The 12,376-nt window shown below is 35.5% G+C and overlaps 1 protein-coding gene across 4 annotated transcripts in view; it reads right to left on the bottom strand.

The window, feature by feature from the left end:
- Positions 1 to 12,376, bottom strand: part of LOC150102781 (dual specificity tyrosine-phosphorylation-regulated kinase 1B-like) — a 323,866-nt gene that overhangs the window by 227,874 nt on the left and 83,616 nt on the right. For 2 of the 4 annotated variants that reach the window (XR_016548908.1, XM_090398757.1), the window contains exon 1: positions 590 to 1,404. Coding sequence is in view for 3 of the 4 variants with exons in the window: in XM_090398757.1 (XP_090254883.1) it covers positions 590 to 734 (145 nt within the window). In the remaining variant the exon portion in view is untranslated. Of the gene's footprint in view, positions 1 to 589; positions 1,405 to 12,376 lie in introns of those variants that run through there. The other 2 variants (XM_090398758.1, XM_090398759.1) reach the window with 1 other exon arrangement.

Genomic DNA, 12,376 nt, shown 5'->3' with positions numbered 1-12,376 from the left:
CAATATTTGCACAGAGATTAGTAAAAGTCGGTATTGTGCAAAACAAAAAGTTTCTTATTTCCATACTAACAATTTCCTTTTATAGTTTAATGCACCAATGTGTTTTAACAGATGTAAATATTATCTGAACATTTCAATTAATATTAATTTTTACCCAATGGACCTAATTAAAGTTGATCATGTTTACTTCATAAATAATTTGAAGCTTAATAAATGTTCATTTCATCATCAAAAAGTCAAGAGTAATTTTGATAATGTGCCTCAATTATGCCAAATGATGGTTTGCTTGATTTTTGAAATAAAGTCTGTGTCAATCTGAATTCTGTGAGTATTTAAAAATTGAAAGGAGCAATTTACACAGCATGGCAAATTATATCTTTTAACTTATTTTATATTTATTATAATACTTTTGATGATTTAATATCAATATATATGCATATGTATTAATAAAAACTATCTCTAAACACAGTTTATCACTACATTTATGCAGATAAATACACAGATATTACATAGATATATATATACATATAGATAGATAGATAATAGATATAAATAGCATAGTATATATATATATATATTTGAAACTTACGTTTAGCACGTGAGGACTCCAGATAGAACATTTCTTGTTCGTTTTTGGCCCAGTCGGTCCGCTTGGCTAGCAGAACCGAGCTATCTGGGGCGTCCATGGAGTGCCGCCGCTCCGGAGCCGGGCCTTCAGCACTGACCAGCACCATGGAAGATCAAAGGAATCATTCAGTTTAAGTTCGTGTTTCCTCAAACAGATTTTATAATACTTCTTTAAAGATTCGTAATAACGAAAATAGAGCAGCAAAAGTGCAGTCGTAAATCCATACACGCTCATGAATATATCTCAAAGCATCGAAATCCCTAATATTGAAGTATAAATATTTTTGATAAAGATGAGTCCCAAACTTGATTCACTCAGAGTTCAAACGCCGTTATAAGATTCGAATATGGGATGACCGGCACGTAAGATTCTCATTAAAATGACGCTCTTCTTCTATTATTTTAAACACAATATGTTCAAAAATAATTGTCACCCACACATAGCAGTAACACAAAAATTACGAAAATACTGCTACGCCTAACATTTTGTAACAAGATGGTTATTTTACTATAACTATACATTTTACTTTTAATTCCAATCGGCTGTCAGATTCCAGACTTACCAGAAATGTAATAATACACCGAAATTTGTGATAAATTCTTAGTTTCAATAACACGCATTTACGCACTAAATCACACCTTATGAAACACACAATCCACTGCGGTAAAGGTCAGCAACCGTAGCCGAGGTCGCGCTTTACGCAGCTTTCCTCAGATGCTATCAGCTGACAGTCAACACAGACGAGAGAGAGGAAGAGAAAAAGGGTCTAACAGCCGCCATGCGAAAGAAAATCTTGATGGAAAACATGAACGGCAGCGTCGTTGCGGTGACCGACTCACCACGTCACCACAATGAAACGTGTTCCAAACTGGCTATTTTCACTACACGATCATAAAAACAACATCCGTAAAGATTTAAATCCAACCTTGATCTCTGAAAATTTGTAAAAACATGAAGTTAAAAGACTAAGGTAATGCAAATGACTCCCTATCGTCACAGCGACGGGTGCTGTTTTGTCTGTCTAGGGAAACAGCAAGAGTGATTATGACCGTGTATTTTTTTTTATTTTTATTTATTTATTTATTTTATTTTATTTTTTTGGTGCATTAAGGGCCGGAAGTGAAATTATGGTAATATAAAAACACCGAAAAGAGAAAAAAAAACGTAATTAAAATTTTAATAGACAAGGGGGAGGGGGGAAAGAAGAAGAATGGGAGCAAAAAATTAAAGAAATGGAAAAGGAAAACGGGGTTTTACATTTGTATTTTGAAAAAAAAAGCTCTTCATTGAAAATGATACTGTTGACCATTTTTCTGAGTAACTAGAACAAAAATTTACTGAAAACGCATCTTTATCCACACAATAACCATTAAGTTAAGAAATACTACAATCTACTGAATAATGCTCTACCAGTATTAAAATTTGGTCTAACTTGCTTATAATTTGATTAAAATGTACACATCAAATTTGAAACATTGCACCAACTTCAACATAATAAAAATACAAATAATCGTGAAGCAACTTAATCAAACCTTATATGGTTTCAGTGCCACTTTTTGCAGGAAACTGGCCCAAAAATGATATTCATGTGATAACATAAATTAAAATTATTCAAACGATTAATCTATTTCATGATATTGTGAAATTATCTTAAAATTTAAGCATCAGATATTCCATATAAAGAAAGAAATACAATTTTCAAATAAAAGGGAAAAGTAAAATTCATATCTATCAAATATTTGCCCCAATTCCTGAATGTCAAGTTACAATGTAGGATATAACTAAGTTACAAAATATGGTCATGAATTGCTCAAAATTAATACCTGCAATTGAAATTTGCAGGTATTTCAATAATACCTACAAATCCATGATTTACAGGTATTATTGAAACTAAGAAAATAATGATGATGAAGTATTTATATACTGGAGCATCTGATATATAGTTTGGGAAATCTGAAATCAGTTGAAATTGTGTAAATCTCTAACAAAAATGCAGTTACAAATTTTTGTTTTAAAAAATAAGTTGTGTTACAGCTTTACTATAAAAAGGCATGCCTTGATCAGGCTGGTCTTTGCAAGATTTTAACAAGGATGCAAAGAAGAGTGACTAATGTAATGTAGTTTGGTCTGCAATGTTGCCTATTAAGACACACTTAGAGAATGTCATATACAGAGTTGGCAGTAATATGACAGATATATGAGTTGGTGAGGAGCTAATACCAGCAGTGAAGAAAGACAGAGACATCCCTACAAGTTGATAAAGAGGCATGAGCAAGGTAATGAGCAGCAGGTTACTGCATGTAGATGAGTGGAAAACGCTGGCAGATAACCATCACCTGCAACGAATGTTTTGACTCCATGGAGGTCTCAGTGGCTTCAACACCTTGAGTGATTCATCTAAGGAGACACGACAAAGTTGTCAGCAAGGATAGAAAAATAAGAACACCATGGTGGACACAAGAAGTTAAAGAAGCAACCCTGGAAAAGAAGAAAGCATACTGAAATACAGAAAACAATGTAAGAGAGTAAAGATGTGTGTAAAAGTAGCTTAACAAAAATCATGGGAAGACTTCAGTAAGCAATATAGAAGATAAATACCAAGCAATTGACAAAATATTCTGGAGGTTATGGAAAAAGCTTAGAAACAGAAGAAAGTGCATGTAAAAAGAATCGAAGATGATAAAGGAACATGAAAACTGAAGATATAAGGATATTCTGTATGTCTAAAATAAATTACTTATGAAGACTATTAAATGAAACAAGCATGATAATAGGTAGAAAATATTCAAGAAGAATGAAAACAAGAGTGCTACCAGAAGCCTGAAATCTGGAAAGGCAGATGGATCAAATGATAATCTAACAGAAAGGCTCAAATATGAAGGAATAGAAGTTTTGCAGTGGCTACCTGCATAACTCAGAGAACCCAGTCAGAAAACGATGAATTCCATATGACTGGGGTAGAGCACTCATAGTTCCCATCTATAAACATAGGAATAAAGCTGAATTTCTCTACTAAGTATTCCAGGTAAGATTTATGCAGGCATATTTGAGAAGAGTCTGAGAAAAATTGTGGAAGAGAAACATGGAGAAGAACAAGCTGGGTTTAGGCCAAACAGAGGCTGTTAAGATCACATTTTCACTTTACAACAAGTGAAATCATGGGAATATAACAAGGATCAGTACTTAAGTTATGTGGATCTGGAAAAGGCATATAAGATGTTTGATGTAACATTAGACAAAGGTGCACATTATCTCCACTCTTATTCATCACAATTGCATTATGAAAGAGAGTGGCATTAAATCTAGTGTTAGAATTGGTGCTATCAAATTTAGCTCTGCTTATGTAGATAATGCTGTACTCCCAAATCCAGTGCAAGTCTCCAGGATTCTAAATATATTGAAAAATAGCTGTAACAAATGTAGCATGAAACTCAGCAATAAAAAGACCAAAACTAGAAAAATAGGCAGGAAATTAGAAAACTTCAGCTGCATAAATCTTACTGCATAAAACTTATAGAACAAGTACAATATTTTAACTATTTAGGCACAGATTTTAGCAAAGATTAGAAATTAAATACATATTAAATACATAAATTAAATAAATGGATATAGACAACAAAATAAGCAAAGCTGGTATAGTGAGGAGCTAGTTAAATAACTTTATATGGAATAAGAGAGAAATTAGCCAAAGCACTAAACTAACAGTATACAGGACAGTGTTCAAACCAGTTTTAAGTAATGAATCTGCAGTTAGAAATAAAGCACTAGATCAAAGACTAGAAACCACAGATGAGAGTTCTTCAAAAAAAATTAGGGGCCTGAACAGTTGACATCAAATGGCAGAATCATATTAAAAATGAAGACTTGAAAGGAAATTGGCAAGGTTTTCATTCAAGAATGTGTGAGTAAGGCCTAATCTAAGTGATATGATCATTTAAATAGAATGGGAGAGGAAAGGTTAGCAAAACAGGTGTTTGATGTCAAAATGGTAGGAGGAAGACCAAGATCTAGATGGATTAATTCAGTAAGAAATCTCTTAGAAGACTGAAATGTTAGATACAACAATATAGAAGTGCTGACAAGTAATAGACTAATTTGGAGGAAAACTGTTGATAAGAGATTAGTAATGATGGTAACTGGAAGTCTGATATAATAATAATTTCCAAAAAAAAAAAAAAAAACCAGTGCCAGTGTACTGCTTCCAACAACATAATAATAATAATACAATATTATTATTATTATTATGACACCTCAGAGCCTGTGTAGCTCAGTGGATGTGGAGTTTGCACACCACAGCGCTTAACCACACAAAGGAAGACTTTGTTTCGAATCTAGTCGTCGACTAGAGGAAATTTTTTTCGACTGGTTCCCGAGTTAGTCGATCTCTGGCACGGGCAAGCCAGTTTTTTCGTCCCGCAAACTCAACAAAACCGACCGTAGAACCCACATTATTTTAGACATTAAATATATTGTGTTAGGGACCACAAGATGGCGGCACTTGTTGAGCCGTCTCTCTTCACTGCGTGCTGCTTAATTAGTGATAGCCTTGGGCCAGCTATCTCTGATTGGCTGTCAGTGGAGATTGAACTGCCCACTCAGTCTCCAAAAGTTAGATAGGGCAAAACGGTCTCGTCTACTCCCTATACGGGAATAAAAAGGTGTTAGCCGATTTTTTTTTTTTAATGACACCTCCAATGATTGGGCTCATCATGTGAGAGAACACTACTCCACTAAACAACTTACTGTCTCCTCTACTTAATCCTCCTGTTACACTATGACACTACTACCATCAACACACAATGCCTTCCACCACCACCAACAGTATTTTGTGTCTGCAAATTATAAAATATATATAAAAAACAAAAAAAAAAACTAAGTCCAAATTCAAAACAAACTATAAGTCAAAGAATATTTATCAAAGAACAGCTTTAGATTAAAACAAAAACAATGATGATTACACATCAGTCATAAATTTTTGTTGAATGATACAAATACTATTATTTTTACAGCTATTTTTCCTGCTTTCATTTAGGAGTGCCCCCTTTTTTAACGTCAATTTAATGATACAAATACTATTATATATTATTTATAAGAGCAATCAATAGTATTCTATGTTTACCAAAATATCCATCAATCACTTTGAAAAATACAGGGTTAATAAGAGATAACAAGAGGTCTTGGAAGAGCGCCAAAGATAAAAAGTTGAATATTTGACCTCAATGGGTGAGTAGTTTCATCTGGTAAAACAACTTAGCCTTTGTGACCTAGGTTTAGTTTTCAAATGTTATCTACAAGAGAATTTAATTAGATTTTTAGACATAACCAGGATGGCCAATATTAGGAGATGATAGCTATTTTATTGTGCAAAATAAAAAATGCTGAATGATCATAAATGATCATTCATTCAGCAGAAATAACTGAACTGTTAGAACAAAACTCCATGTTCAAACCAGTTTTAAGTAATGAATCTGCAGTTAGAACTTAAAACCATGAGAACTTAAAGAACAACATCTTACAGATGAGGTTTGAGTACAAGAGCTGTGCTGGTGTTAATGGGCACAAATAATTTTGGCGAAGCTGGTCTAATTATTTGAAACGGAAATGTGAGTGCAGTAAATTTATATCTTTTGCTTGGATTTGCAAAGCATACAGAACTCCATAGATAAAACTAAAGAAAATTGTTAGGAGGCCAGAAAATAAAACAAAATAAAGACTTATTGTTACATAGACCATATATTTATAACGTACTTGTGTTCTCACAAATTGCCTACCGGTTTCGCTAGTAACTGACTAGCTTTCTCAAGGCTTGCAAAGTACAAAAAAAGGTAAATGCAAAAAAGGTTTAAAAATACAAAGAACCATTAGTATCTACAGATACTAACGGTTCTTTGTATTTTTAAACCTTTTTTTGTACTTTGCAAGCCTTGAGAAAGCTAGTCAGTTACTAGCGAAACCGGTAGGCAATTTGTGAGAACACAAGTACGTTATAAATATATGGTCTATGTAACAATAAGTCTTTATTTTGTAACACTTTATGACCAAAAATATGTACAATTTAAATAGGGCAGAAAATAATTACTAAACAAAGAGCCAAAAGGCTTCATTTTGGCAATGGAAATACGAGGTCAATTTATGAAACTTTCATAGTTTCTACAAGCATTCGGCTTTGAAATAATGTTGGGTCTAGTATCCACTTTGCCTATCTAATTTTACATCTTTTGACTCTTTCTTTAGTAATTACTTTTACAGACTGACTGAGAGTTCACTTATGAAAAATACATTTCTCTGATATTTCAATTTCCTTAGTACTAAATGAGAGTTTTTGTTCTCTGAAGGTTTCTGCCTGGTCTCTGAGGAGAACCAACCAATTCGAAACACCTGTCAGGCCTTTATCATTTGATAAAGGTTTCAACTGATTGAAACCTTTATCAAATGCATTAATAAAAGGCGAATATATGGACACTTGGGCAGTACAAATGTCTTATAAGTAGTGCAAGCTAAGGCAACTCAGGGATGCCAAGGATTGTATTACTAGAATAAAGCTCTCAGGTAAATTTACGAAACTTTCATAGTTTCTACAAGCATTTGACTAGAAGATCATTTTCTGGAACAGTGTATACTGAATGGCAGAGGTAAAGTATTAATATAGAACCTCCATGAAGTTCAACAACTTATCACAGAAGACCACACTATTGCATTATCCATTCAAGCTCATTTAAAAGTATTTTTGCCTGTTAATTATATATTCTGTTGACAAGGAATGACTATGGGAAACACTCAAACTTTATGGCATTCCACTAAAAATTATCAGGGCAATCACGGCACCTACCAGGGATATCAAGCCACAGTACTAGTTAATGGAGACAAAACAGACAGTTTTCCCATTACCACAGGAAGATACTCTGGCCTCATATTTATTCATCATAGTAATTGACAATATTTTTAAATTGATTCAAGTTAAATCTGGAATCCTCATCAAGGATCCATATATATACAGATACAGCTTGAAGACCTGAGCTTTGCAAATGATATAGTCTTCACTGATTCCAACATTACAGATGCCCAAAACCAATTTAACAGCCTTAGGAGAACAACAGAAATATTTGGACTAAAAATAAACTCCCATAAAACAAAGATATCAAAAAATCAGATAGATGAACACATCTATATAAATTAAAATGATCACCTTGATGAAGTAGAGGACTTTGTATATACCTAGGATCACATATTTCAGATTCCTTAACAGACATTAAGACAAGAAAACAGAAAACACTCCAGTTCCACAGCAATATTAATAAAGTATGGAAGTCAAGCCTCATCTCAAAAGAGATGAAGATTCGTCTTTACAAGTGCACCAGCCAGTCTATCTTTCTATACAGCTCTCAGACCTGGAACATCTCAACAAAAGCAGCAACCAATATTATAAATAGCTATGGAACTACTTGTCTAAGAAATATCCTGGATTACTCTTGGCAAGACCACATTTCCAACTCTACTATATTAGATGAAACCCAGCAAGATCCTCTAGTCAGCACTGTTCAAAGAAACTAAATAAAATGGCTCAGCCACCAACTCAGACACCTACCCACTGTACCTTTTGATGCTCTGGTCCTCTACACCCCTACAGATGGAAAAAGAAAAAGAGGCAGACCCTGAACTCAATATTGAAAGTTCATCAGCAATATTCTCCCCAACTCTCTGCATCAAAGCACATGACAGAGAAGCATGGTTTTCTTTCACATCATAAGAACCTCCAAGTTCTATCTTAGTGTATACAGACTACTTATTTGTTTTGATTAGTTTCCCTATTTATAATTGTAAAATTATGAATTATATGTGATGAATTGCTATCTTGAATTATATTTCTCTCTGGTCAGTTTGACTGTTCCATGGGACAAAAAACCAGTCACCTTGGTAAAGGAACACTTACCATCAAATAAAATCATGACATCAATGCAATCTTTATATTACGACAAGATTCAAACTAAGTTTATTTTTCCACATGGAAGAGTACAAATTGCAATGTCCTTTCAAATGTGAACCATGGGATTCAGGAAAGCCTTAAAAAGTTGCAACATCACAGAATCCGGGTGCTCTGGTTCTGGAATGATGCTTACTACATAAAACCACCGAGGTAGTGAATAACTTCAAATTTAGAATTTCGAAGTATTTGTTACTTCAGAAGCATATTATTATTATCCAGGCCTCCATGGAGTCAAAAGACTCATCGTGGGAAGTCCTTCCTAAGAAACACAAAGTCTATCAAGACTCACTGAAGGGAGGCCCCCCCTGCCCCAAGAAACACGAAGTCTATCATACCACTCCTTAAACTCATTGACCGTTCTCACTCTCACCATTCCATGGTTCAACCATCCTCCATGCAAAGAAACCACTCCTCACCCTCTTGCTCACGGTTTCCTTTCGTAACTTCCAGGGATGGCCTCTTCTCATTACTCCTTCCCGCTGTTCAACCAAGCGAAAGAACTCCAAACTATCCACCAAACTCTGCAGTCCACATTCCATCAGCCGATCCTCATAACTAACATTGTACAGTCCTGAAACCATCTTTGTTATCCGCCTTTTGTACCCTTTCCACAGTTAATTTATCCCCTTCAAATCCTGGGGACCAAATCTGAGAACAATAGTCTAAGTGTGGTCTGATCAGAGTCTTATACAACGGAATGATAACCCTTTAATCTTTGGTCAGTGTCCTTCTCATTATTGCAGCAATCCTCTGCGTTACCTTCACCATCTTTGCAATATGTCTCCTAAATTTCAGGTTTCTATCAATCATCCAGCCCAGATCTCTTGTCTCCCCTACTTCCTCCAGTATAACTCCTCCCATAGAGTATGCAGCGTCCCATCGATGTTTCCCAAACCTCAAGACCTTACATTTTGCTGCAGTAAACTGACAACCCCATTCATTTGCCCATCAATCTAGCTTATTCAAATCCTCTTGCAGGGCTACCACATCTGCACTATTACTAATGATCCTTCCCAGCTTCGCATCATCTGCAAACAACTGAATATCCCCTTGCAATCCACTGACAATGTCACTGATATAAAGGTTAAACAATATAGGTCTCAGTACTGAGCCCTGTGGGACCCCACTTGTAACTCTCTGCCTCCTTGAAACTGCTTCACCATACACAACTCTCTAATACCTATCGGACAGCCAATCCTGAATCCAGACCCATGTGCTGCAATTTAAATATCAGCTTATCATATGGCACCCTATCAAATGCCTTTGCTAAATCAAAGAAAATGGCAGTATATGCCTTTCCCTCATCTAATGCTCTTGTAACTATATTATAAAAGGCTAGCATATTGCTAAAACAAGAGCGCCCCTTCACAAATCCATGTTGACTCTCACAGATAACATTACCCTCATCTACCCAATGCTGTATACGGTCTCTCACTACTTTCTCCAAGATCTTAACTACTGATGACACACAAACTGACCTATAATTAGACACTTCCAGTCTGCTACCGCCCTTATGCAATAGCACTATCGTACCTTCTTTCCATTCCATGGGCACCTTTCCCGCAGCCAGACTTTCATTGAAAAGCCAGGTCAAAGGCACTGTCAGTTCCCTAGCACATTCTCTCAAAACTCGTGGTGAAATACCATCCAGTCTCACAGCTTTACTGACATCCAGAGTACTCAGTATTTGAAACATACTCTCCTCCTGTACCTCTAAACTGCCCTATCCCTCTAGTATTAAAACTGACTCCTCGAGGATGAAATACTCCAATAAAGTGCTCAGTGAACAACTCCACTATGTCCTCTGCATCAGTCGCTCTATTCCCATTTTTATCCCACAATATCATTCTTCCACAGTCGTTTCTCCTCCTACTGGCTGCATAGCTAAAAAATTCCCTAGGATTTTCTTTGGATCTTAGAGCCAATCTCCTCTCATATTCCAGTTTCGCCTTCCTTACCATACTAGTCACTCTTCTGGCCTGTGTCTTATATTCTTCATGCTTCCTCTCTTCACCCGTCTCCTTATATCTCTTCCATAGCCTCTTTTTCGCATGCAATTTCTGTTTAATATTGTTTGTCATCCACTTTACTCCAAATTGTGTCCTCTTCTTCACTCGTGGTATGCAACTTACTATTGCTGCTAACAAATATTCTTTCACAATTTCCCACGCACTAATGATATCCCAGCCTTCCAATTCCTCCCTCCATGAAACTTCCCCAAGTTGACGTCTTAGAATATTATAACACCTGCCTTATAATTCCACATACGTTCCTGTCTCTTTGATATTCCTGCATGTCTATTCATTTTCCAAGTCAAAACCATATGGTCACTCTCACCAACTGGTGGGAGAGATGTCATCTCAGTTATTATCAACTCTTCTGATGCTATAACCAAATCCAAAACCCTTGTACCTCTTGTTCTCTCTATTACATGTTGTCTAAGACATTTGTCCCTTAAGAATTCTAGAAATTCCATTGCCTTATTGCTATATGCATCTTTCTCTTCCCAATTTGTACTACTGTAGTTAAAATCTCCCATAACTATCATTCTTCTTGCACTTGCCAAACTCAACTGTCTAAACATCTCCTGTCCCCACCCTCTGTGTTCCTGGGTCTGTAGCAATACCTCACTAAATATCCTGTCATATTACTTCAGTGATCATGCATAATGTGTGCCAACTATCTCTCTCTCTCTGAGATATATATATATATGTGTGTGTGTGTGTGTAGAAAATATTTTACCTTGGGTATAATAAATGTTAAAGATACCAAGCTATTTCTTTTAAACCTGGTTTTATTCCATTTCCCAAGTAAGCAAACAGACAAACAAGTTAAGTTTGTGCCTGCAGGTGTTGCAAGTCTAGCTGACCCTGCACATGCAGGGTCAGCTAGACTTGCAACACCTGCAGGCACAAACTTAACTCGTTTGTCTGTTTGGTTACTTGGGAAATGGAGTAAAACCAGGTTTAAAATAACTTGGTATCTTTAACACACACACACACACACACACACACACACACACACACACACACACACACACACACACACACACACAGAGAATCAGTAGCATCAAAGATGTGGTGTCAGATAAAACAAGAAAATTAGGCATTGATTAAAAAACACAGAAGCAGTCTCAACTAGGATGGCAATGTCATGTTAATAGTAATATGTATGCAATTTCTAAATGAAGTGATACAGCTTTAGACAGTGATGAGTTGACTGGTGTGAATTTTATTCAGCTATTGAGAACATGTGTACTACATCTTAGGTTTAAAGCAGTATACACAAAATAAAATGTTACATAAAAATAAATGTATTCAGTAAATATAAGGAAGTAAATAAATTAATTCATCATATTTGTTGGCTGAGTGATGAGCATATTACTTTCCAACCAAACAAGGCTGCAGGTTCTAATCTAGCCATAGGCATGGATATTTGTGATTGTCTTTAGGTGAGAGATGCATTTCATCATCTGGTTTGAGACCACTTACTAGAAGCCTGAAGTGGCTTAAAAAAGTTCCATGTTTGATTACTAGAGCAAAGTTTCTAGATTATGTAAAAAATAAATAAAAATATAAAATAAAAAAATGTGGAAAAATATCCTCACCTCACCTACAATCGAGAGGGTGACAAAAAATTATATGTGATACATATCTGCAAGGATATGTGCATTGCATTTTGGGAATAATTAATGAGAAAGGCTGTTCCAGAGGACAAAAGTGGATGGAAAAAAAGAGGAAGAGGAGAAGCAAGTTTGGTGTGTT

The sequence above is a fragment of the Typopeltis vanoorti genome, chromosome 10 (assembly GCF_054136105.1).
Source record: "Typopeltis vanoorti isolate ZY-2024b chromosome 10, IOZ_Tvanoo_1.0, whole genome shotgun sequence".
NCBI classification, from domain to species: Eukaryota; Metazoa; Arthropoda; class Arachnida; order Uropygi; family Thelyphonidae; genus Typopeltis; species Typopeltis vanoorti.
The sequence above is the reverse complement of the archived record's forward strand: the minus strand, read 5'-3'. Positions and strand labels throughout refer to the sequence as shown.